This window comes from Salvelinus fontinalis, chromosome 10 (genome assembly GCF_029448725.1).
Source record: "Salvelinus fontinalis isolate EN_2023a chromosome 10, ASM2944872v1, whole genome shotgun sequence".
Classification (NCBI taxonomy): Eukaryota; Metazoa; Chordata; class Actinopteri; order Salmoniformes; family Salmonidae; genus Salvelinus; species Salvelinus fontinalis.
Window position 1 is genome coordinate 49,287,795 of NC_074674.1, and position 26,244 is coordinate 49,314,038.

General features: G+C 46.2%; 1 protein-coding gene across 1 annotated transcript in view; it reads left to right on the forward strand.

Moving 5' to 3' along the window:
- Positions 1–26,244, forward strand: part of layna (layilin a) — a 45,075-nt gene that overhangs the window by 17,321 nt on the left and 1,510 nt on the right. Inside the window, exons 6-8 of the mRNA XM_055936946.1 lie at positions 1,491–1,559; positions 3,990–4,080; positions 4,319–4,476. Coding sequence (XP_055792921.1) covers positions 1,491–1,559; positions 3,990–4,080; positions 4,319–4,476 — 318 coding nt within the window. The remainder of the gene's footprint in view (positions 1–1,490; positions 1,560–3,989; positions 4,081–4,318; positions 4,477–26,244) is intronic.

Consider the following 26,244-nt stretch of genomic DNA (forward strand, 5'->3'; position numbering starts at 1 on the left):
GTTGACTGTGCCTTTAAACAGCTTGGAAAATTCCAGAAAATTATGTCATGGCTTTAGAAGCTTCTGATAGGCTACTTGACATCATTTGAATCAATTAGGTGTGTACCTGTGGATGTATTTCAAGGCCGACCTTCAAACTCAGTGCCTCTTTGCTTGACATCATGGGAAAATCAAAAGAAATCAGCCAAGACCTACAAAAAAATGTAGACCTCCACAAGTCTGGTTCATCCTTGGGTGCAATTTCCAAACACCTGAAGGTACCACGTTCATCTGTACAAACAATAGTACGCAAGTATAAACACCATGGGACCACGCAGCCGTCATACCGCTCAGGAAGGAGACGCGTTCTGTCTCCTAAAGATGAATGTACTTTGGTGAGAAAAGTGCAAATCAATCCCAGAACAACAGCAAAGGACCTTGTGAAGATTCTGGAGGAAACAGGTACAAAAGTATCCATTTCCACAGTAAAACGAGTCCTATATCGACATAACCTGAAAGGCCGCTCAGCAAGGAAGAAGCCACTGCTCCAAAACCGCCATAAAAAAGCCAGACTACGGTTTGCAACTGCACATGGGGACAAAGATCGTACTTTTTGGAGAAATGTCCCCTGGTCAGATGAAACAAAAATAGAACTGTTTGGCCATAATGACCATCGTTATGTTTGGAGGAAAAAGGGGTAGGCTTGCAAGCCGAAGAACACCATCCCAACCATGAAGCACGGGGGTGGCAGCATCATGTTGTGGTGGTGCTTTGCTGCAGGAGGGACTGGTGCACTTAACAAAATAGATGGCATCATGAGGTGGGAAAATTATGTGGATATATTGAAGCAACATCTCAAGACATCAGTCAGGAAGTTAAAGCTTAGTCGCAAATGGGTCTTCCAAATGGACAACAACCCCAAGCATACTTCCAAAGGTGTGGCAAAATGGCTTAAGGACAACAAAGTCAAGGTATTGGAGTGGCCATCACAAATCCCTGACCTCAATCCTATAGAAAATGTGTGTGCAGAACTGAAAAAGCGTGTGCGAGCAAGAAGGCCTACAAACCTGACTCAGTTACACCAGCTCTGTCAGGAGGAATGGGCCAAAATTCACCCAACTTATTGTGGGAAGCTTGTGGAAGGCTACGAGAAACATTTGAACCAATTTAAACAATTTAAAGGCAATGCTACCGAATACTAATTGAGTGTATGTAAACTTCTAACCCACTGGGAATGTGATGAAAGAAATAAAAGCTGAAATTAATAATTCTCTCTACTACATTTATCCTAAATGACCTAAGACAGGGAACTTTTACTAGGTCTAAATGTCCAGTATTGTGAAAAACTGAGTTTAAATGTATTTGGCTAAGTTGTATGTAAACTTCCAACTTCAACTTTATGAGTATAGAGAGATATAACTAAATGACTATGAGTATAGATAGATATAACTAAATGACTATGTATAGATAGATTCAGCTAAATTAATGAACATTAATGTTCCTGTCTACAGAGGCTCCTCCCCTGTCTCTGTCACCCCTGCCCACGACCTTTGACACTGAAGAGAAGAGACAGACCCCAGGTACCCTGACCTCTAACCTATTATTACCCTCAACTTCTTACCGTGGGTGTTTTAGTTGTCTCTGAACTGTGTCTGTTTCAGCTCTGAACTGTGTGTTTCAGCTCTGAACTGTGTGTTTGACCTCTAACCTCAACCCTCAACTTCTTACCGTGGGTGTTTTAGTTGTCTCTGAACTGTGTCTGTTTCAGCTCTGAACTGTGTGTTTCAGCTCTGAACTGTGTGTTTGACCTCTAACCTCAACCCTCAACTTCTTACCGTGGGTGTTTTAGTTGTCTCTGAACTGTGTGTGTTTCAGCTCTGAACTGTGTGTTTGACCTCTAACCTCAACCCTCAACTTCTTACCGTGGGTGTTTTAGTTGTCTCTGAACTGTGTGTGTTTCAGCTCTGAACTGTGTGTTTGACCTCTAACCTCAACCCTCAACTTCTTACCGTGGGTGTTTTAGTTGTCTCTGAACTGTGTGTGTTTCAGCTCTGAACTGTGTGTTTCAGCTCTGAACTGTGTGTTTGACCTCTAACCTCAACCCTCAACTTCTTACCGTGGGTGTTTTAGTTGTCTCTGAACTGTGTGTGTTTCAGCTCTGAACTGTGTGTGTTTCAGCTCTGAACTGTGTGTGTTTCAGCTCTGAACTGTGTGTGTTTCAGCTCTGAACTGTGTGTTTGACCTCTAACCTCAACCCTCAACTTCTTACCGTGGGTGTTTTAGTTGTCTCTGAACTGTGTGTGTTTCAGCTCTGAACTGTGTGTGTTTCAGCTCTGAACTGTGTGTGTTTCAGCTCTGAACTGTGTGTGTTTCAGCTCTGAACTGTGTGTGTTTCAGCTCTGAACTGTGTGTGTTTCAGCTCTGAACTGTGTGTGTTTCAGCTCTGAACTGTGTGTTTCAGCTCTGAACTGTGTGTGTTTCAGCTCTGAACTGTGTGTTTCAGCTCTGAACTGTGTGTTTCAGCTCTGAACTGTGTGTGTTTCAGCTCTGAACTGTGTGTGTTTCAGCTCTGAACTGTGTGTGTTTCAGCTCTGAACTGTGTGTGTTTCAGCTCTGAACTGTGTGTGTTTCAGCTCTGAACTGTGTGTGTTTCAGCTCTGAACTGTGTGTGTTTCAGCTCTGAACTGTGTGTGTTTCAGCTCTGAACTGTGTGTGTTTCAGCTCTGAACTGTGTGTGTTTCAGCTCTGAACTGTGTGTGTTTCAGCTCTGAACTGTGTCTGTTTCAGCTCTGAACTGTGTGTGTGTGTGTTTCAGCTCTGAACTGTGTCTGTTTCAGCTCTGAACTGTGTCTGTTTCAGCTCTGAACTGTGTGTGTTTCAGCTCTGAACTGTGTGTGTTTCAGCTCTGAACTGTGTGTTTCAGCTCTGAACTGTGTGTTTCAGCTCTGAACTGTGTGTTTCAGCTCTGAACTGTGTGTTTCAGCTCTGAACTGTGTGTTTGACCTCTAACCTCTGAACTGTGTGTGTTTCAGCTCTGAACTGTGTGTTTCAGCTCTGAACTGTGTGTTTCAGCTCTGAACTGTGTGTTTGACCTCTAACCTCTGAACTGTGTGTGTTTCAGCTCTGAACTGTGTGTTTCAGCTCTGAACTGTGTGTTTCAGCTCTGAACTGTGTGTTTGACCTCTAACCTCTGAACTGTGTCTGTTTCAGCTCTGAACTGTGTGTTTCAGCTCTGAACTGTGTGTGTTTCAGCTCTGAACTGTGTGTGTTTCAGCTCTGAACTGTGTGTGTTTCAGCTCTGAACTGTGTGTTTCAGCTCTGAACTGTGTGTGTTTCAGCTCTGAACTGTGTCTGTTTCAGCTCTGAACTGTGTGTGTTTCAGCTCTGAACTGTGTGTGTTTCAGCTCTGAACTGTGTGTGTTTCAGCTCTGAACTGTGTGTTTCAGCTCTGAACTGTGTGTTTCAGCTCTGAACTGTGTGTTTCAGCTCTGAACTGTGTGTGTTTCAGCTCTGAACTGTGTCTGTTTCAGCTCTGAACTGTGTGTGTTTCAGCTCTGAACTGTGTCTGTTTCAGCTCTGAACTGTGTGTGTTTCAGCTCTGAACTGTGTGTTTCAGCTCTGAACTGTGTGTTTCAGCTCTGAACTGTGTGTGTTTCAGCTCTGAACTGTGTGTGTTTCAGCTCTGAACTGTGTGTGTTTCAGCTCTGAACTGTGTGTGTTTCAGCTCTGAACTGTGTGTGTTTCAGCTCTGAACTGTGTGTGTTTCAGCTCTGAACTGTGTGTGTTTCAGCTCTGAACTGTGTGTGTTTCAGCTCTGAACTGTGTCTGTTTCAGCTCTGAACTGTGTGTGTTTCAGCTCTGAACTGTGTGTGTTTCAGCTCTGAACTGTGTGTGTTTCAGCTCTGAACTGTGTGTGTTTCAGCTCTGAACTGTGTGTGTTTCAGCTCTGAACTGTGTGTGTTTCAGCTCTGAACTGTGTCTGTTTCAGCTCTGAACTGTGTGTGTTTCAGCTCTGGTTTACATGGTTCTGCCCACCATCCCGTTGTTGATGGTGTTACTAATAGCAACTGCCGTCTTCTGCTTCAAGCTGCTGGCTCGACGGTGAGTAGTACTAACTAGCATGAGATAGACTGGTAGTATGGATGGCATTCATACGACCAGATTGAGAATAATGCATTGACTGATTTAGTGACTGACTATATAGTTTATTCCAGATGCTCATAGTTTGTCTCTGTGTGTAGTGACTGTCTATATAGTTTATTCCAGATGCTCATAGTTTGTCTCTGTGTGTAGTGACTGTCTATATAGTTTATTCCAGATAGTTTGTCTCTGTGTGTAGAAGGAAGCGCCGTGAGCAGCAGACAGAGGTGTGTCCTAGCGACCCAGGGTCCCGTCCAAGCCAAGCCCAGCCGCCTGACGTCTACAACGTGATTCGCTCCCAGCAGGAGGCCGACCTGGCTGGGACACGCCCCCACACCAAGAACACTTCCTTCTTAGGTGAAAATGTGTTGTTTTACTGGGTCAGCCATAGAAGTACGATAGCTGCAGTGTAATGTGTTGTACAGGGTCAGTGTAATGTGTTGAACAGGGTCAGTGTAATGTGTTGAACAGGGTCAGTGTAATGTGTTGAACAGGGTCAGTGTAATGTGTTGTTGTACAGGGTCAGTGTAATGTGTTGAACAGGGTCAGTGTAATGTGTTGTTGTACAGGGTCAGTGTAATGTGTTGTTGTACAGGGTCAGTGTAATGTGTTGAACAGGGTCAGTGTAATGTGTTGAACAGGGTCAGTGTAATGTGTTGTTGTACAGGGTCAGTGTAATGTGTTGAACAGGGTCAGTGTAATGTGTTGAACAGGGTCAGTGTAATGTGTTGTTGTACAGGGTCAGTGTAATGTGTTGAACAGGGTCAGTGTAATGTGTTGTACAGGGTCAGTGTAATGTGTTGTTGTACAGGGTCAGTGTAATGTGTTGTACAGGGTCAGTGTAATGTGTTGTACAGGGTCAGTGTAATGTGTTGTTGTACAGGGTCAGTGTAATGTGTTGAACAGGGTCAGTGTAATGTGTTGTACAGGGTCAGTGTAATGTGTTGCTGTACAGGGTCAGGGTAATGTGTTGTTGACCAGGGTCAGTGTTGTTGTACCGGGTCAGTGTAATGTGTTGTTGAACAGGGTCAGTGTAATGTGGTGTTGAACAGGGTCAGTGTAATGTGTTGTTGAACATGGTCAGTGTAATGTGTTGTTGAACAGGGTCAGTGTAATGTGTTGTTGAACAGGGTCAGTGTTGTTGTACCGGGTCAGTGTAATGTGTTGTTGAACAGGGTCAGTGTAATGTGTTGTTGAACAGGGTCAGTGTAATGTGTTGTTGTACAGGGTCAGTGTAATGTGTTGTTGAACAGGGTCAGTGTAATGTGTTGTTGAACAGGGTCAGTGTAATGTGTTGTTGAACAGGGTCAGTGTAATGTGTTGTACAGGGTCAGTGTAATGTGTTGTTGTACAGGGTCAGTGTAATGTGTTGTACAGGGTCAGTGTAATGGGGTGTTGAACAGGGTCAGTGTAATGTGTTGTTGTACAGGGTCAGTGTAATGTGTTGAACAGGGTCAGTGTAATGTGTTGTTGAACAGGGTCAGTGTAATGTGTTGAACAGGGTCAGTGTAATGTGTTGAACAGGGTCAGTGTAATGTGTTGTTGTACAGGGTCAGTGTAATGTGTTGTTGAACAGGGTCAGTGTAATGTGTTGTTGAACAGGGTCAGTGTAATGTGTTGTTGTACAGGGTCAGTGTAATGTGTTGAACATGGTCAGTGTAATGTGTTGTTGAACAGGGTCAGTGTAATGTGTTGTTGTACAGGGTCAGTGTAATGTGTTGAACAGGGTAAGTGTAATGTGTTGAACAGGCTAAGTGTAATGTGTTGTACAGGGTCAGTGTAATGTGTTGTTGTACAGGGTCAGTGTAATGTGTTGAACAGGGTCAGTGTAATGTGTTGTACAGGGTCAGTGTAATGTGTTGAACAGGGTCAGTGTAATGTGTTGAACAGGGTCAGTGTAATGTGTTGTACAGGGTCAGCGTAATGTGTTGAACAGGGTCAGTGTAATGTGTTGTTGTACAGGGTCAGTGTAATGTGTTGTACAGGGTCAGTGTAATGTGTTGTTGAACAGGGTCAGTGTAATGTGTTGTTGTACAGGGTCAGTGTAAAGTGTTGTTGAACAGGGTCAGTGTAATGTGTTGTTGTACAGGGTCAGTGTAATGTGTTGTTCTACAGGGTCAGTGTAATGTGTTGTTGAACAGGGTCAGTGTAATGTGTTGTTGTACAGGGTCAGTGTAATGTGTTGTTGTACAGGGTCAGTGTAATGTTTTGTTGAACAGGGTCAGTGTAATGTGTTGTTGTACAGGGTCAGTGTAATGTGTTGTTGTACAGGGTCAGTGTAATGTGTTGAACAGGGTCAGTGTAATGTGTTGAACAGGGTCAGTGTAATGTGTTGAACAGGGTCAGTGTAATGTGTTGAACAGGGTCAGTGTAATGTGTTGTTGAACAGGGTCAGTGTAATGTGTTGAACAGGGTCAGTGTAATGTGTTGTTGAACAGGGTCAGTGTAATGTGTTGAACAGGGTCAGTGTAATGTGTTGAACAGGGTCAGTGTAATGTGTTGAACAGGGTCAGTGTAATGTGTTGAACAGGGTCAGTGTAATGTGTTGTTGTACAGGGTCAGTGTAATGTGTTGAACAGGGTCAGTGTAATGTGTTGTTGTACAGGGTCAGTGTAATGTGTTGTTGAACAGGGTCAGTGTAATGTGTTGTTGTACAGGGTCAGTGTAATGTGTTGTTGAACAGGGTCAGTGTAATGTGTTGAACAGGGTCAGTGTAATGTGTTGTTGTACAGGGTCAGTGTAATGTGTTGTTGTACAGGGTCAGTGTAATGTGTTGTTGAACAGGGTCAGTGTAATGTGTTGTTGTACAGGGTCAGTGTAATGTGTTGTTGAACAGGGTCAGTGTAATGTGTTGTTGTACAGGGTCAGTGTAATGTGTTGTTGAACAGGGTCAGTGTAATGTGTTGTTGTACAGGGTCAGTGTAATGTGTTGAACAGGGTCAGTGTAATGTGTTGTTGAACAGGGTCAGTGTAATGTGTTGTTGTACAGGGTCAGTGTAATGTGTTGTTGTACAGGGTCAGTGTAATGTGTTGTTGTACAGGGTCAGTGTAATGTGTTGTTGTACAGGGTCAGTGTAATGTGTTGTTGAACAGGGTCAGTGTAATGTGTTGTTGTACAGGGTCAGTGTAATGTGTTGTTGAACAGGGTCAGTGTAATGTGTTGAACAGGGTCAGTGTAAAGTGTTGTACAGGGTCAGTGTAATGTGTTGAACAGGGTCAGTGTAATGTGTTGAACAGGGTCAGTGTAATGTGTTGTACAGGGTCAGTGTAATGTGTTGAACAGGGTCAGTGTAATGTGTTGTTGTACAGGGTCAGTGTAATGTGTTGTACAGGGTCAGTGTAATGTGTTGTTGAACAGGGTCAGTGTAATGTGTTGTTGTACAGGGTCAGTGTAATGTGTTGTTGAACAGGGTCAGTGTAATGTGTTGTTGTACAGGGTCAGTGTAATGTGTTGTTCTACAGGGTCAGTGTAATGTGTTGTTGAACAGGGTCAGTGTAATGTGTTGTTGCACAGGGTCAGTGTAATGTGTTGTTGTACAGGGTCAGTGTAATGTGTTGTTGAACAGGGTCAGTGTAATGTGTTGTTGTACAGGGTCAGTGTAATGTGTTGTACAGGGTCAGTGTAATGTGTTGTTGTACAGGGTCAGTGTAATGTGTTGTTGTACAGGGTCAGTGTAATGTGTTGTTGTACAGGGTCAGTGTAATGTGTTGTTGTACAGGGTCAGTGTAATGTGTTGAACAGGGTCAGTGTAATGTGTTGAACAGGGTCAGTGTAATGTGTTGAACATGGTCAGTGTAATGTGTTGAACAGGGTCAGTGTAATGTGTTGTTGAACAGGGTCAGTGTAATGTGTTGAACAGGGTCAGTGTAATGTGTTGTTGAACAGGGTCAGTGTAATGTGTTGAACAGGGTCAGTGTAATGTGTTGAACAGGGTCAGTGTAATGTGTTGAACAGGGTCAGTGTAATGTGTTGTTGAACAGGGTCAGTGTAATGTGTTGTTGTACAGGGTCAGTGTAATGTGTTGAACAGGGTCAGTGTAATGTGTTGTTGTACAGGGTCAGTGTAATGTGTTGTTGAACAGGGTCAGTGTAATGTGTTGTTGTACAAGGTCAGTGTAATGTGTTGTTGAACAGGGTCAGTGTAATGTGTTGAACAGGGTCAGTGTAATGTGTTGTTGTACAGGGTCAGTGTAATGTGTTGTTGTACAGGGTCAGTGTAATGTGTTGTTGAACAGGGTCAGTGTAATGTGTTGTTGTACAGGGTCAGTGTAATGTGTTGTTGAACAGGGTCAGTGTAATGTGTTGTTGAACAGGGTCAGTGTAATGTGTTGTTGTACAGGGTCAGTGTAATGTGTTGAACAGGGTCAGTGTAATGTGTTGTTGTACAGGGTCAGTGTAATGTGTTGTACAGGGTCAGTGTAATGTGTTGTTGTACAGGGTCAGTGTAATGTGTTGTTGAACAGGGTCAGTGTAATGTGTTGTTGTACAGGGTCAGTGTAATGTGTTGTTGAACAGGGTCATTGTAATGTGTTGTTGTACAGGGTCAGTGTAATGTGTTGTTGAACAGGGTCAGTGTAATGTGTTGTTGTACAGGGTCAGTGTAATGTGTTGTTGTACAGGGTCAGTGTAATGTGTTGTTGTACAGGGTCAGTGTAATGTGTTGTACAGGGTCAGTGTAATGTGTTGTTGAACAGGGTCAGTGTAATGTGTTGTACAGGGTCAGTGTTGTTGAACAGGGTCAGTGTAATGTGTTGTTGTACAGGGTCAGTGTAATGTGTTGTTGTACAGGGTCAGTGTAATGTGTTGTTGTACAGGGTCAGTGTAATGTGTTGTACAGGGTCAGTGTAATGTGTTGTTGAACAGGGTCAGTGTAATGTGTTGTACAGGGTCAGTGTTGTTGAACAGGGTCAGTGTAATGTGTTGTTGTACAGGGTCAGTGTAATGTGTTGTTGTACAGGGTCAGTGTAATGTGTTGTTGTACAGGGTCAGTGTAATGTGTTGAACAGGGTCAGTGTAATGTGTTGAACAGGGTCAGTGTAATGTGTTGTACAGGGTCAGTGTAATGTGTTGTACAGGTTCAGTGTAATGTGTTGTACAGGTTCAGTGTAATGTGTTGTTGTACAGGGTCAGTGTAATGTGTTGTTGTACAGGGTCAGTGTAATGTGTTGTTGAACAGGGTCAGTGTAATGTGTTGTTGAACAGGGTCAGTGTAATGTGTTGTTGTACAGGGTCAGTGTTGTTGAACAGGGTCAGTGTAATGTGTTGTACAGGGTCAGTGTAATGTGTTGTTGAACAGGGTCAGTGTAATGTGTTGTACAGGGTCAGTGTAATGTGTTGTACAGGGTCAGTGTAATGTGTTGTTGAACAGGGTCAGTGTAATGTGTTGTTGAACAGGGTCAGTGTAATGTGTTGTTGAACAGGGTCAGTGTAATGTGTTGAACAGGGTCAGTGTAATGTGTTGTTGAACAGGGTCAGTGTAATGTGTTGAACAGGGTCAGTGTAATGTGTTGAACAGGGTCAGTGTAATGTGTTGTACAGGGTCAGTGTAATGTGTTGTACAGGGTCAGTGTAATGTGTTGTACAGGGTCAGTGTAATGTGTTGTTGTACAGGGTCAGTGTAATGTGTTGTACAGGGTCAGTGTAATGTGTTGAACAGGGTCAGTGTAATGTGTTGTTGAACAGGGTCAGTGTTGTTGTACAGGGTCAGTGTAATGTGTTGTTGAACAGGGTCAGTGTAATGTGTTGTACAGGGTCAGTGTAATGTGTTGTTGTACAGGGTCAGTGTAATGTGTTGTTGTACAGGGTCAGTGTAATGTGTTGTTGAACAGGGTCAGTGTAATGTGTTGAACAGGGTCAGTGTAATGTGTTGTTTTACAGGGTCAGTGTAATGTGTTGTACAGGGTCAGTGTAATGTGTTGTTGTACAGGGTCAGTGTAATGTGTTGTTGAACAGGGTCAGTGTAATGTGTTGTTGAACAGGGTCAGTGTAATGTGTTGTTGTACAGGGTCAGTGTAATGTGTTGAACAGGGTCAGTGTAATGTGTTGTTGAACAGGGTCAGTGTAATGTGTTGTTGTACAGGGTCAGTGTAATGTGTTGTTGTACAGGGTCAGTGTAATGTGTTGTTGTACAGGGTCAGTGTAATGTGTTGTTGTACAGGGTCAGTGTAATGTGTTGTTGTACAGGGTCAGTGTAATGTGTTGTTGTACAGGGTCAGTGTAATGTGTTGTTGTACAGGGTCAGTGTAATGTGTTGTTGAACAGGGTCAGTGTAATGTGTTGTTGTACAGGGTCAGTGTAATGTGTTGTTGAACAGGGTCAGTGTAATGTGTTGAACAGGGTCAGTGTAAAGTGTTGTACAGGGTCAGTGTAATGTGTTGAACAGGGTCAGTGTAATGTGTTGAACAGGGTCAGTGTAATGTGTTGTACAGGGTCAGTGTAATGTGTTGAACAGGGTCAGTGTAATGTGTTGTTGTACAGGGTCAGTGTAATGTGTTGTACAGGGTCAGTGTAATGTGTTGTTGAACAGGGTCAGTGTAATGTGTTGTTGTACAGGGTCAGTGTAATGTGTTGTTGAACAGGGTCAGTGTAATGTGTTGTTGTACAGGGTCAGTGTAATGTGTTGTTCTACAGGGTCAGTGTAATGTGTTGTTGAACAGGGTCAGTGTAATGTGTTGTTGTACAGGGTCAGTGTAATGTGTTGTTGTACAGGGTCAGTGTAATGTGTTGTTGAACAGGGTCAGTGTAATGTGTTGTTGTACAGGGTCAGTGTAATGTGTTGTACAGGGTCAGTGTAATGTGTTGTTGTACAGGGTCAGTGTAATGTGTTGTTGTACAGGGTCAGTGTAATGTGTTGTTGTACAGGGTCAGTGTAATGTGTTGTTGTACAGGGTCAGTGTAATGTGTTGAACAGGGTCAGTGTAATGTGTTGAACAGGGTCAGTGTAATGTGTTGAACATGGTCAGTGTAATGTGTTGAACAGGGTCAGTGTAATGTGTTGTTGAACAGGGTCAGTGTAATGTGTTGAACAGGGTCAGTGTAATGTGTTGTTGAACAGGGTCAGTGTAATGTGTTGAACAGGGTCAGTGTAATGTGTTGAACAGGGTCAGTGTAATGTGTTGAACAGGGTCAGTGTAATGTGTTGTTGAACAGGGTCAGTGTAATGTGTTGTTGTACAGGGTCAGTGTAATGTGTTGAACAGGGTCAGTGTAATGTGTTGTTGTACAGGGTCAGTGTAATGTGTTGTTGAACAGGGTCAGTGTAATGTGTTGTTGTACAGGGTCAGTGTAATGTGTTGTTGAACAGGGTCAGTGTAATGTGTTGAACAGGGTCAGTGTAATGTGTTGTTGTACAGGGTCAGTGTAATGTGTTGTTGTACAGGGTCAGTGTAATGTGTTGTTGAACAGGGTCAGTGTAATGTGTTGTTGTACAGGGTCAGTGTAATGTGTTGTTGAACAGGGTCAGTGTAATGTGTTGTTGAACAGGGTCAGTGTAATGTGTTGTTGTACAGGGTCAGTGTAATGTGTTGAACAGGGTCAGTGTAATGTGTTGTTGTACAGGGTCAGTGTAATGTGTTGTACAGGGTCAGTGTAATGTGTTGTTGTACAGGGTCAGTGTAATGTGTTGTTGAACAGGGTCAGTGTAATGTGTTGTTGAACAGGGTCAGTGTAATGTGTTGTTGTACAGGGTCAGTGTAATGTGTTGAACAGGGTCAGTGTAATGTGTTGTTGAACAGGGTCAGTGTAATGTGTTGTTGTACAGGGTCAGTGTAATGTGTTGTTGTACAGGGTCAGTGTAATGTGTTGTTGTACAGGGTCAGTGTAATGTGTTGTTGTACAGGGTCAGTGTAATGTGTTGTTGTACAGGGTCAGTGTAATGTGTTGTTGTACAGGGTCAGTGTAATGTGTTGTTGTACAGGGTCAGTGTAATGTGTTGTTGAACAGGGTCAGTGTAATGTGTTGTTGTACAGGGTCAGTGTAATGTGTTGTTGAACAGGGTCAGTGTAATGTGTTGAACAGGGTCAGTGTAAAGTGTTGTACAGGGTCAGTGTAATGTGTTGAACAGGGTCAGTGTAATGTGTTGAACAGGGTCAGTGTAATGTGTTGTACAGGGTCAGTGTAATGTGTTGAACAGGGTCAGTGTAATGTGTTGTTGTACAGGGTCAGTGTAATGTGTTGTACAGGGTCAGTGTAATGTGTTGTTGAACAGGGTCAGTGTAATGTGTTGTTGTACAGGGTCAGTGTAATGTGTTGTTGAACAGGGTCAGTGTAATGTGTTGTTGTACAGGGTCAGTGTAATGTGTTGTTCTACAGGGTCAGTGTAATGTGTTGTTGAACAGGGTCAGTGTAATGTGTTGTTGTACAGGGTCAGTGTAATGTGTTGTTGTACAGGGTCAGTGTAATGTGTTGTTGAACAGGGTCAGTGTAATGTGTTGTTGTACAGGGTCAGTGTAATGTGTTGTACAGGGTCAGTGTAATGTGTTGTTGTACAGGGTCAGTGTAATGTGTTGTTGTACAGGGTCAGTGTAATGTGTTGTTGTACAGGGTCAGTGTAATGTGTTGTTGTACAGGGTCAGTGTAATGTGTTGAACAGGGTCAGTGTAATGTGTTGAACAGGGTCAGTGTAATGTGTTGAACATGGTCAGTGTAATGTGTTGAACAGGGTCAGTGTAATGTGTTGTTGAACAGGGTCAGTGTAATGTGTTGAACAGGGTCAGTGTAATGTGTTGTTGAACAGGGTCAGTGTAATGTGTTGAACAGGGTCAGTGTAATGTGTTGAACAGGGTCAGTGTAATGTGTTGAACAGGGTCAGTGTAATGTGTTGTTGAACAGGGTCAGTGTAATGTGTTGTTGTACAGGGTCAGTGTAATGTGTTGAACAGGGTCAGTGTAATGTGTTGTTGTACAGGGTCAGTGTAATGTGTTGTTGAACAGGGTCAGTGTAATGTGTTGTTGTACAGGGTCAGTGTAATGTGTTGTTGAACAGGGTCAGTGTAATGTGTTGAACAGGGTCAGTGTAATGTGTTGTTGTACAGGGTCAGTGTAATGTGTTGTTGTACAGGGTCAGTGTAATGTGTTGTTGAACAGGGTCAGTGTAATGTGTTGTTGTACAGGGTCAGTGTAATGTGTTGTTGAACAGGGTCAGTGTAATGTGTTGTTGAACAGGGTCAGTGTAATGTGTTGTTGTACAGGGTCAGTGTAATGTGTTGAACAGGGTCAGTGTAATGTGTTGTTGTACAGGGTCAGTGTAATGTGTTGTACAGGGTCAGTGTAATGTGTTGTTGTACAGGGTCAGTGTAATGTGTTGTTGAACAGGGTCAGTGTAATGTGTTGTTGTACAGGGTCAGTGTAATGTGTTGTTGAACAGGGTCATTGTAATGTGTTGTTGTACAGGGTCAGTGTAATGTGTTGTTGAACAGGGTCAGTGTAATGTGTTGTTGTACAGGGTCAGTGTAATGTGTTGTTGTACAGGGTCAGTGTAATGTGTTGTTGTACAGGGTCAGCGTAATGTGTTGTACAGGGTCAGTGTAATGTGTTGTTGAACAGGGTCAGTGTAATGTGTTGTACAGGGTCAGTGTTGTTGAACAGGGTCAGTGTAATGTGTTGTTGTACAGGGTAAGTGTAATGTGTTGTTGTACAGGGTCAGTGTAATGTGTTGTTGTACAGGGTCAGTGTAATGTGTTGTACAGGGTCAGTGTAATGTGTTGTTGAACAGGGTCAGTGTAATGTGTTGTACAGGGTCAGTGTTGTTGAACAGGGTCAGTGTAATGTGTTGTTGTACAGGGTCAGTGTAATGTGTTGTTGTACAGGGTCAGTGTAATGTGTTGTTGTACAGGGTCAGTGTAATGTGTTGAACAGGGTCAGTGTAATGTGTTGAACAGGGTCAGTGTAATGTGTTGTACAGGGTCAGTGTAATGTGTTGTACAGGTTCAGTGTAATGTGTTGTACAGGTTCAGTGTAATGTGTTGTTGTACAGGGTCAGTGTAATGTGTTGTTGTACAGGGTCAGTGTAATGTGTTGTTGAACAGGGTCAGTGTAATGTGTTGTTGAACAGGGTCAGTGTAATGTGTTGTTGTACAGGGTCAGTGTTGTTGAACAGGGTCAGTGTAATGTGTTGTACAGGGTCAGTGTAATGTGTTGTTGAACAGGGTCAGTGTAATGTGTTGTACAGGGTCAGTGTAATGTGTTGTACAGGGTCAGTGTAATGTGTTGTTGAACAGGGTCAGTGTAATGTGTTGTTGAACAGGGTCAGTGTAATGTGTTGTTGAACAGGGTCAGTGTAATGTGTTGAACAGGGTCAGTGTAATGTGTTGTTGAACAGGGTCAGTGTAATGTGTTGAACAGGGTCAGTGTAATGTGTTGAACAGGGTCAGTGTAATGTGTTGTACAGGGTCAGTGTAATGTGTTGTACAGGGTCAGTGTAATGTGTTGTACAGGGTCAGTGTAATGTGTTGTTGTACAGGGTCAGTGTAATGTGTTGTACAGGGTCAGTGTAATGTGTTGAACAGGGTCAGTGTAATGTGTTGTTGAACAGGGTCAGTGTTGTTGTACAGGGTCAGTGTAATGTGTTGTTGAACAGGGTCAGTGTAATGTGTTGTACAGGGTCAGTGTAATGTGTTGTTGTACAGGGTCAGTGTAATGTGTTGTTGTACAGGGTCAGTGTAATGTGTTGTTGAACAGGGTCAGTGTAATGTGTTGAACAGGGTCAGTGTAATGTGTTGTTGTACAGGGTCAGTGTAATGTGTTGTACAGGGTCAGTGTAATGTGTTGTTGTACAGGGTCAGTGTAATGTGTTGTTGAACAGGGTCAGTGTAATGTGTTGTTGAACAGGGTCAGTGTAATGTGTTGTTGTACAGGGTCAGTGTAATGTGTTGAACAGGGTCAGTGTAATGTGTTGTTGAACAGGGTCAGTGTAATGTGTTGTTGTACAGGGTCAGTGTAATGTGTTGTTGTACAGGGTCAGTGTAATGTGTTGTTGTACAGGGTCAGTGTAATGTGTTGTTGTACAGGGTCAGTGTAATGTGTTGTTGTACAGGGTCAGTGTAATGTGTTGTTCTACAGGGTCAGTGTAATGTGTTGTTGTACAGGGTCAGTGTAATGTGTTGTTGAACAGGGTCAGTGTAATGTGTTGTTGTACAGGGTCAGTGTAATTTGTTGTACAGGGTCAGTGTAATGTGTTGTTGAACAGGGTCAGTGTAATGTGTTGTTGTACAGGGTCAGTGTAATTTGTTGTACAGGGTCAGTGTAATGTGTTGTTGAACAGGGTCAGTGTAATGTGTTGTACAGGGTCAGTGTTGTTGTACAGGGTCAGTGTAATGTGTTGTTGTACAGGGTCAGTGTAATGTGTTGTTGTACAGGGTCAGTGTAATGTGTTGTTGAACAGGGTCAGTGTAATGTGTTGTTGTACAGGGTCAGTGTAATGTGTTGTTGAACAGGGTCAGTGTAATGTGTTGTTGAACAGGGTCAGTGTAATGTGTTGTTGGACAGGGTCAGTGTAATGTGTTGTTGAACAGGGTCAGTGTAATGTGTTGTTGTACAGGGTTAGTGTAATGTGTTGTACAGGGTCAGTGTAATGTGTTGTACAGAGTCAGTGTAATGTGTTGTTGAACAGGGTCAGTGTAATGTGTTGAACAGGGTCAGTGTAATGTGTTGTTGAACAGGGTCAGTGTAATGTGTTGTTGTACAGGGTCAGTGTAATGTGTTGTTGAACAGGGTCAGTGTAATGTGTTGAACAGGGTCAGTGTAATGTGTTGTTGTACAGGGTCAGTGTAATGTGTTGTTGAACAGGGTCAGTGTAATGTGTTGAACAGGGTCAGTGTAATGTGTTGTTGTACAGGGTCAGTGTAATGTGTTGTTGAACAGGGTCAGTGTAATGTGGTGTTGTACAGGGTCAGTGTAATGTGTTGTTGTACAGGGTCAGTGTAATGTGTTGTACAGGGTCAGTGTAATGTGTTGTTGAACAGGGTCAGTGTAATGTGTTGTACAGGGTCAGTGTAATGTGTTGTACAGGGTCAGTGTAATGTGTTGAACAGGGTCAGTGTAATGTGTTGTTGTACAGGGTCAGTGTAATGTGTTGAACAGGGTCAGTGTAATGTGTTGTTGTACAGGGTCAGTGTAATGTGTTGTTGAACAGGGTCAGTGTAATGTGTTGTTGTACAGGCTCAGTGTAATGTGTTGTTGTACAGGGTCAGTGTAATGTGTTGTTGAACAGGGTCAGTGTAATGTGTTGAACAGGGTCAGTGTAATGTGTTGTTGTACAGGGTCAGTGTAATGTGTTGTACAGGGTCAGTGTAATGTGTTGTTGTACAGGGTCAGTGTAATGTGTTGAACAGGGTCAGTGTAATGTGTTGTTGTACAGGGTCAGTGTAATGTGTTGTTGAACAGGGTCAGTGTAATGTGGTGTTGTACAGGGTCAGTGTAATGTGTTGTTGTACAGGGTCAGTGTAATGTGTTGTTGTACAGGGTCAGTGTAATGTGTTGTTGAACAGGGTCAGTGTAATGTGTTGTTGTACAGGGTCAGTGTAATGTGTTGAACAGGGTCAGTGTAATGTGTTGTTGTACAGGGTCAGTGTAATGTGTTGTACAGGGTCAGTGTAATGTGTTGTTGAACAGGGTCAGTGTAATGGGGTGTTGAACAGGGTCAGTGTAATGTGTTGTTGAACAGGGTCAGTGTAATGTGTTGAACAGGGTCAGTGTAATGTGTTGTTGAACAGGGTCAGTGTAATGTGTTGAACAGGGTCAGTGTAATGTGTTGTACAGGGTCAGTGTAATGTGTTGTTGTACAGGGTCAGTGTAATGTGTTGTTGTACAGGGTCAACCTTAGGTGTACGGTGCCCCTGGAGAAAATTAAAGGGTTAACTGTGCTTTCTATTCTGTTTCTACAGATTGTAAATTAAAGATTAAACATTTTTGCTAAGAGTTTTATTATATTATTGATTAATTGACTATGATTGTTTTTAGCACCCAGCAATGCTATTTGCAGAGTCAGCCATTCCTGAACCTTTTACCAAAAGCAAGCTACATATGGACAGTGTTACGAATTGGCTCGTCGCCCAAAAACAAAGAGGGAGATAATGCAGAGATAAGGAAATAACAAAACTGTATTTATTAAATGAAGTTGCCTATATCCAAGTAACAATGGTGTGTATAGTCGGTAGTGTAAATGAGTGGATGCATAGATTGTGATAATGAGGGGTGTTGAGAGGTGCCAAAACAAATCATTACACATTAACACAAAGAAGCCCCAAAATGCAATTCCAAAAACCGAAAGTGTGACTACGTGGAGAGTCTTCTCGATATATTGGGGAAGGTGTATTCATTCCCAGGATGATAATGAGAGACTATTTCTAATGTACACTGTGGATCATCCTTGTACTAAAGACTCAGCAGAGTAACCTCAGGCGAGTAACCTCAGGCGAGTAACCTCAGGCGAGTAACCTCAGGCGAGTAACCTCAGCAGAGTAACCTCAGCAGAGTAACCTCAGCAGAGTAACCTCAGGCGAGGAGTGACGGCCAGGCTATACCATGCATAGACTTGACTTGATTCATTTGTACAACGACACAGAACTTTCTTCAGTAAGCCCAACATTTCTCCTGTTCCCCACCATCAGTCACCTCCTCTTGTTCTCCACCATCAGTCCCCTCCTATTCTTCTCCACCATCAGTCACCTCCTCTTGTCCTCCACCATCAGTCCCCTCCTCTTGTTCTCCACCATCAGTCACCTCCTCTTGTTCTCCACCATCAGTCCCCTCCTCTTGTTCTCCACCACCAGTCACCTCCTCTTGTTCTCCACCATCAGTCACCTCCTCTTGTTCTCCACCATCAGTCACCTCCTCTTGTTCTCCACCATCAGTCACCTCCTCTTGTTCTTCACCATCAGTCACCTCCTCTTGTTCTCCACCATCAGTCACCTCCTCTTGTTCTCCACCATCAGTCCCCTGCTCTTGTTCTCCACCATCAGTCCCCTCCTCTTGTCCTCCACCATCAGTCACCTCCTCTTGTTCTCCACCATCAGTCCCCTCCTCTTGTTCCCCACCATCAGTCACCTCCTCTTGTTCTCCACCATCAGTCCCCTCCTATTCTTCTCCACCATCAGTCACCTCCTCTTGTCCTCCACCATCAGTCCCCTCCTCTTCTTCTCCACCATCAGTCACCTCCTCTTGTTCTCTACCATCAGTCACCTCCTCTTGTTCTCCACCATCAGTCCCCTCCTCTTGTCCTCCACCATCAGTCCCCTGCTCTTGTTCTCCACCATCAGTCCCCTCCTCTTGTTCTCTACCATCAGTCCCCTCCTCTTGTTCTCCACCATCAGTCACCTCCTCTTGTTCTCCACCATCAGTCACCTCCTCTTGTCCTCCACCATCAGTCCCCTCCTCTTGTTCTCCACCATCAGTCACCTCCTCTTGTTCTCCACCATCAGTCCCCTCCTCTTGTTCTCCACCATCAGTCCCCTCCTCTTGTTCTCCACCATCAGTCCCCTCCTCTTGTTCTCCACCATCAGTCCCCTCCTCTTGTTCTTCACCATCAGTCCCCTCCTCTTGTCCTCCACCATCAGTCCCCTCCTCTTGTTCTCCACCATCAGTCACCTCCTCTTGTTCTCCACCATCAGTCCCCTCCTCTTGTTCTCCACCATCAGTCCCCTCCTCTTGTTCTCCACCATCAGTCCCCTCCTCTTGTTCTTCACCATCAGTCCCCTCCTCTTGTCCTCCACCATCAGTCCCCTGCTCTTGTCCTCCACCATCAGTCACCTCCTCTTGTTCTCTACCATCAGTCACCTCCTCTTGTTCTCCACCATCAGTCCCCTCCTCTTGTTCTCCACCATCAGTCCCCTCCTCTTGTCCTCCACCATCAGTCCCCTCCTCTTGTCCTCCACCATCAGTCCCCTGCTCTTGTTCTCCACCATCAGTCCCCTCCTCTTGTCCTCCACCATCAGTCCCCTCCTCTTGTTCTCCACCATCAGTCCCCTCCTCTTGTCCTCCACCATCAGTCCCCTCCTCTTGTCCTCCACCATCAGTCCCCTGATCTTGTCCTCCACCATCAGTCACCTCCTCTTGTTCTCTACCATCAGTCACCTCCTCTTGTTCTCCACCATCAGTCCCCTGCTCTTGTCCTCCACCATCAGTCCCCTCCTCTTGTTCTCCACCATCAGTCCCCTCCTCTTGTTCTCCACCATCAGTCCCCTGCTCTTGTCCTCCACCATCAGTCACCTCCTCTTGTTCTCTACCATCAGTCACCTCCTCTTGTTCTCCACCATCAGTCCCCTGCTCTTGTCCTCCACCATCAGTCCCCTCCTCTTGTTCTCCACCATCAGTCCCCTCCTCTTGTTCTCCACCATCAGTCACCTCCTCTTGTTCCCCACCATCAGTCCCCTCCTCTTGTTCTCCACCATCAGTCCCCTCCTCTTGTTCTCCACCATCAGTCCCCTCCTCTTGTTCTCCACCATCAGTCACCTCCTCTTGTTCTCCACCATCAGTCACCTCCTCTTGTTCTCCACCATCAGTCCCCTCCTCTTGTTCTCCACCATCAGTCCCCTCCTCTTGTTCTCCACCATCAGTCCCCTCCTCTTGTTCTCCACCATCAGTCACCTCCTCTTGTTCTCCACCATCAGTCCCCTCCTCTTCTTCTCCACCATCAGTCACCTCCTCTTGTCCTCCACCATCAGTCCCCTCCTCTTCTTCTCCACCATCAGTCACCTCCTCTTGTTCTCCACCATCAGTCACCCCCTCTTGTTCTCCACCATCAGTTCTCTCCTCTTGTGCTCCTCCATCAGTCCCCTGCTCTTGTCCTCCACCATCAGTCCCCTCCTCTTGTTCTCCACCATCAGTCCCCTCCTCTTGTTCTTCACCATCAGTCACCTCCTCTTGTTCTTCACCATCAGTCACCTCCTCTTGTTCTCCACCATCAGTCCCCTCCTCTTGTTCTCCACCATCAGTCACCTCCTCTTGTTCTCCACCATCAGTCACCTCCTCTTGTTCTCCACCATCAGTCACCTCCTCTTGTTCTCCACCATCAGTCACCTCCTCTTGTTCTCCACCATCAGTTCTCTCCTCTTGTGCTCCTCCATCAGTCCCCTGCTCTTGTCCTCCACCATCAGTCCCCTCCTCTTGTTCTCCACCATCAGTCCCCTCCTCCTGTTCCCCACCATCAGTCACCTCCTCTTGTTCTCCACCATCAGTCACCTCCTCTTGTTCTCCACCATCAGTCCCCTCCTCTTGTCCTCCACCATCAGTCACCTCCTCTTGTTCTCCACCATCAGTCCCCTCCTCTTGTCCTCCACCATCAGTCACCTCCTCTTGTTCTCTACCATCAGTCACCTCCTCTTGTTCTCCACCATCAGTCACCTCCTCTTGTTCTCTACCATCAGTCACCTCCTCTTGTTCTCCACCATCAGTCACCTCCTCTTGTTCTCCACCATCAGTCACCTCCTCTTGTTCTCCACCATCAGTCCCCTCCTCTTGTTCTCCACCATCAGTCCCCTGCTCTTGTTCTCCACCATCAGTCCCCTCCTCTTGTTCTCTACCATCAGTCACCTCCTCTTGTTCTCCACCATCAGTCCCCTCCTCTTGTTCTCCACCATCAGTCCCCTCCTCTTGTTCTCCACCATCAGTCCCCTCCTCTTGTTCTCCACCATCAGTCCCCTGCTCTTGTCCTCCACCATCAGTCACCTCCTCTTGTTCTCCACCATCAGTCACCTCCTCTTGTTCTCCACCATCAGTCCCCTCCTCTTGTTCTCCACCATCAGTCCCCTCCTCTTGTTCTCCACCATCAGTCCCCTCCTCTTGTTCTCCACCATCAGTCACCTCCTCTTGTTCTCCACCATCAGTCCCCTCCTCTTCTTCTCCACCATCAGTCACCTCCTCTTGTCCTCCACCATCAGTCCCCTCCTCTTCTTCTCCACCATCAGTCACCTCCTCTTGTTCTCCACCATCAGTCACCTTCTCTTGTTCTCCACCATCAGTTCTCTCCTCTTGTGCTCCTCCATCAGTCCCCTGCTCTTGTCCTCCACCATCAGTCCCCTCCTCTTGTTCTCCACCATCAGTCCCCTCCTCTTGTTCTTCACCATCAGTCACCTCCTCTCGTTCTTCACCATCAGTCACCTCCTCTTGTTCTCCACCATCAGTCCCCTCCTCTTGTTCTCCACCATCAGTCACCTCCTCTTGTTCTCCACCATCAGTCACCTCCTCTTGTTCTCCACCATCAGTCACCTCCTCTTGTTCTCCACCATCAGTCACCTCCTCTTGTTCTCCACCATCAGTTCTCTCCTCTTGTGCTCCTCCATCAGTCCCCTGCTCTTGTCCTCCACCATCAGTCCCCTCCTCTTGTTCTCCACCATCAGTCCCCTCCTCCTGTTCCCCACCATCAGTCACCTCCTCTTGTTCTCCACCATCAGTCCCCTCCTCTTGTCCTCCACCATCAGTCACCTCCTCTTGTTCTCCACCATCAGTCCCCTCCTCTTGTCCTCCACCATCAGTCACCTCCTCTTGTTCTCTACCATCAGTCACCTCCTCTTGTTCTCCACCATCAGTCACCTCCTCTTGTTCTCTACCATCAGTCACCTCCTCTTGTTCTCCACCATCAGTCACCTCCTCTTGTCCTCCACCATCAGTCCCCTCCTCTTGTTCTCCACCATCAGTCACCTCCTCTTGTTCCCCACCATCAGTCACCTCCTCTTGTTCTCCACCATCAGTCCCCTGCTCTTGTCCTCCACCATCAGTCACCTCCTCTTGTTCTCCACCATCAGTCACCTCCTCTTGTTCCCCACCATCAGTCACCTCCTCTTGTTCTCCACCATCAGTCACCTCCTCTTGTTCTCCACCATCAGTCACCTCCTCTTGTTCTCCACCATCAGTCACCTCCTCTTGTTCTCCACCATCAGTCACCTCCTCCTGTTCCCCACCATCAGTCCCCTCCTCCTGTTCCCCACCATCAGTCACCTCCTCTTGTTCTCCACCATCAGTCCCCTCCTCTTGTCCTCCACCATCAGTCACCTCCTCTTGTTCTCCACCATCAGTCCCCTCCTCTTGTCCTCCACCATCAGTCACCTCCTCTTGTTCTCTACCATCAGTCACCTCCTCTTGTTCTCCACCATCAGTCACCTCCTCTTGTTCTCTACCATCAGTCACCTCCTCTTGTTCTCCACCATCAGTCACCTCCTCTTGTCCTCCACCATCAGTCCCCTCCTCTTGTTCTCCACCATCAGTCACCTCCTCTTGTTTCTCCAAAATCAGTCACCTCCTCTTGTTCTCCACCATCAGTCCCCTGCTCTTGTCCTCCACCATCAGTCACCTCCTCTTGTTCTCCACCATCAGTCACCTCCTCTTGTTCCCCACCATCAGTCACCTCCTCTTGTTCTCCACCATCAGTCACCTCCTCTTGTTCTCCACCATCAGTCACCTCCTCTTGTTCTCCACCATCAGTCACCTCCTCTTGTTCTCCACCATCAGTCACCTCCTCTTGTCCTCCACCATCAGTCACCTCCTCTTGTTCCCCACCATCAGTCACCTCCTCTTGTCCTCCACCATCAGTCCCCTCCTCTTCTTCTCCACCATCAGTCCCCTCCTCTTGTTCCCCACCATCAGTCACCTCCTCTTGTTCTCCACCATCAGTCACCTCCTCTTGTTCTCCACCATCAGTCACCTCCTCTTGTTCTCCACCATCAGTCACCTCCTCTTGTTCTTCACCATCAGTCACCTCCTCTTGTTCTCCACCATCAGTCACCTCCTCTTGTTCTCCACCATCAGTCACCTCCTCTTGTTCTCCACCATCAGTCACCTCCTCTTGTTCTTCACCATCAGTCACCTCCTCTTGTCCTCCACCATCAGTCACCTCCTCTTGTTCTCCACCATCAGTCACCTCCTCTTGTTTCTCCACCATCAGTCACCTCCTCTTGTTCTCCACCATCAGTCACCTCCTCTTGTTCTCCACCATCAGTCACCTCCTCTTGTTCTCCACCATCAGTCACCTCCTCTTGTTCTTCACCATCAGTCACCTCCTCTTGTTCTCCACCATCAGTCACCTCCTCTTGTCCTCCACCATCAGTCCCCTCCTCTTCTTCTCCACCATCAGTCACCTCCTCTTGTTCTCCACCATCAGTCACCTCCTCTTGTTCTCCACCATCAGTCACCTCCTCTTGTCCTCCACCATCAGTCCCCTCCTCTTCTTCTCCACCATCAGTCACCTCCTCTTGTTCTCCACCATCAGTCCCCTCCTATTCTTCTCCACCATCAGTCACCTCCTCTTGTCCTCCACCATCAGTCCCCTCCTCTTCTTCTCCACCATCAGTCCCCTCCTCTTGTTCTCCACCATCAGTCACCTCCTCTTGTTCTCTACCATCAGTCACCTCCTCTTGTTCTCCACCATCAGTCCCCTGCTCTTGGTCTCTACCATCAGTCACCTCCTCTTGTTCTTCACCATCAGTCACCTCCTCTTGTTCTCCACCATCAGTCACCTCCTCTTGTTCTCCACCATCAGTCACCTCCTCTTGTTCTCCACCATCAGTCACCTCCTCTTGTCCTCCACCATCAGTCCCCTCCTCTTCTTCTCCACCATCAGTCACCTCCTCTTGTTCTCCACCATCAGTCACCTCCTCTTGTTCTCCACCTCCAGTCACCTCCTCTTGTTCTCCACCATCAGTCCCCTCCTCTTGTTCTCCACCATCAGTCACCTCCTCTTGTTCTCCACCATCAGTCACCTCCTCTTGTTCTCCACCATCAGTCCCCTCCTATTCTTCTCCACCATCAGTCACCTCCTCTTGTCCTCCACCATCAGTCCCCTCCTCTTCTTCTCCACCATCAGTCACCTCCTCTTGTTCTCCACCATCAGTCACCTCCTCTTGTTCTCCACCATCAGTTCTCTCCTCTTGTTCTCCTCCATCAGTCCCCTGCTCTTGTCCTCCACCATCAGTCCCCTCCTCTTGTCCTCCACCATCAGTCCCCTCCTCTTGTTCTCCACCATCAGTCCCCTCCTCTTGTTCTCCACCATCAGTCACCTCCTCTTGTTCTCTACCATCAGTCACCTCCTCTTGTCCTCCACCATCAGTCCCCTCCTCTTGTTCTCCACCATCAGTCCCCTCCTCTTGTTCTCCACCATCAGTCACCTTCTCTTGTTCTCCACCTCCAGTCACCTCCTCTTGTTCTCCACCATCAGTCACCTCCTCTTGTTCTCCACCATCAGTCACCTCCTCTTGTTCTCCACCATCAGTCACCTCCTCTTGTCCTCCACCATCAGTCACCTCCTCTTGTTCTCCACCATCAGTCCCTTCCTCTTGTTCTCCACCATCAGTCCCCTCCTCTTGTTCTCCACCATCAGTCCCCTCCTCTTGTTCTCCACCATCAGTCCCCTCCTCTTGTTCTCCACCATCAGTCACCTCCTCTTGTTCTCCACCATCAGTCCCCTCCTCTTGTTCTCCACCATCAGTCCCCTCCTCTTGGTCTCTACCATCAGTCACCTCCTCTTGTTCTTCACCATCAGTCACATCCTCTTGTTCTCTACCATCAGTCACCTCCTCTTGTTCTTCACCATCAGTCCCCTCCTCTTGTTCTCCACCATCAGTCCCCTCCTCTTGTTCTCTACCATCAGTCACCTCCTCTTGTTCTTCACCATCAGTCACCTCCTCTTGTTCTCTACCATCAGTCACCTCCTCTTGTTCTTCACCATCAGTCCCCTCCTCTTGTTCTCTACCATCAGTCACCTCCTCTTGTTCTCTACCATCAGTCACCTCCTCTTGTTCTTCACCATCAGTCACCTCCTCTTGTTCTCTACCATCAGTCCCCTCCTCTTGTTCTCCACCATCAGTCACCTCCTCTTGTTCTCCACCATCAGTCCCCTCCTCTTGTTCTCCACCATCAGTCCCCTCCTCTTGTTCTCTACCATCAGTCACCTCCTCTTGTTCTTCACCATCAGTCACCTCCTCTTGTTCTCTACCATCAGTCACCTCCTCTTGTTCTCCACCATCAGTCACCTCCTCTTGTTCTCCACCATCAGTCACCTCCTCTTGTTCTCCACCATCAGTCCCCTCCTCTTGTTCTCCACCATCAGTCACCTCCTCTTGTTCTCCACCATCAGTCACCTCCTCTTGTTCTCCACCATCAGTCCCCTCCTCTTGTTCTCCACCTTCAGTCACCTCCTCTTGTTTCTCCACCATCAGTCACCTCCTCTTGTTCTCCACCATCAGTCACCTCCTCTTGTTCTCCACCATCAGTCACCTCCTCTTGTTCTCCACCATCAGTCCCCTCCTCTTGTTCTCTACCATCAGTCACCTCCTCTTGTTCTCCACCATCAGTCCCCTCCTCTTGTTCTCTACCATCAGTCACCTCCTCTTGTTCTCCACCATCAGTCCCCTCCTCTTGTTCTCCACCATCAGTCACCTCCTCTTGTTTCTCCACCATCAGTCCCCTCCTCTTGTTCTCCACCATCAGTCCCCTGCTCTTGTTCCTCACCATCAGTCACCTGCTCACGCTGAAAATCTAACCCATGCATACATTTTCTCCAGAATTGATTATGGGAGCGCAGTACTTGGGGGCCTGCCTGCAAATTCAATTCATAAACTACAGCTCATCCAAAACAGTGCTGCAAGGATTCTGACACAAACCCAAAAAGTTAGCTCTCATCACCCCCATCCTGGTGGATCTACATCGACTACATGTTCCTCAAAGAATTGACTATGAAATTATCCACCTTGGCAACAAATCCCTAAATGGCATCGGACTCACCTACCTGTCAGACCTCCCCTATTAACCTTAAGACTCATCTCTACCGGATGGCCCACCTTCCTGCTACACGTTGATTGTTGCTCTCATGGTTACATATATTTGTTTCTATTTTATTTGATGCACTTTGAGATAATTATTGTATAATGAAAAACGCTTTTCAAATGTAATAAATTGTTATTATTTTGCAAACTAGCATACCAGAACAACTCTTTAAAATGTGGCCTACCTCGTCTGACAACAGTGACGATAACAAAACGCACCAACAGGCATGTGGGGGAGGGGTCTTGAAATGTAACATCCAATCAACATGTAGCTACTGGGAGCCAGCGGTCCATTCACACCAATTTTGCTAAAACAAAAGTCCCCAGACCTCAAAGGGAGGCGTGACAACAGCTTCGCCAGACTAGCTTTCGACACAC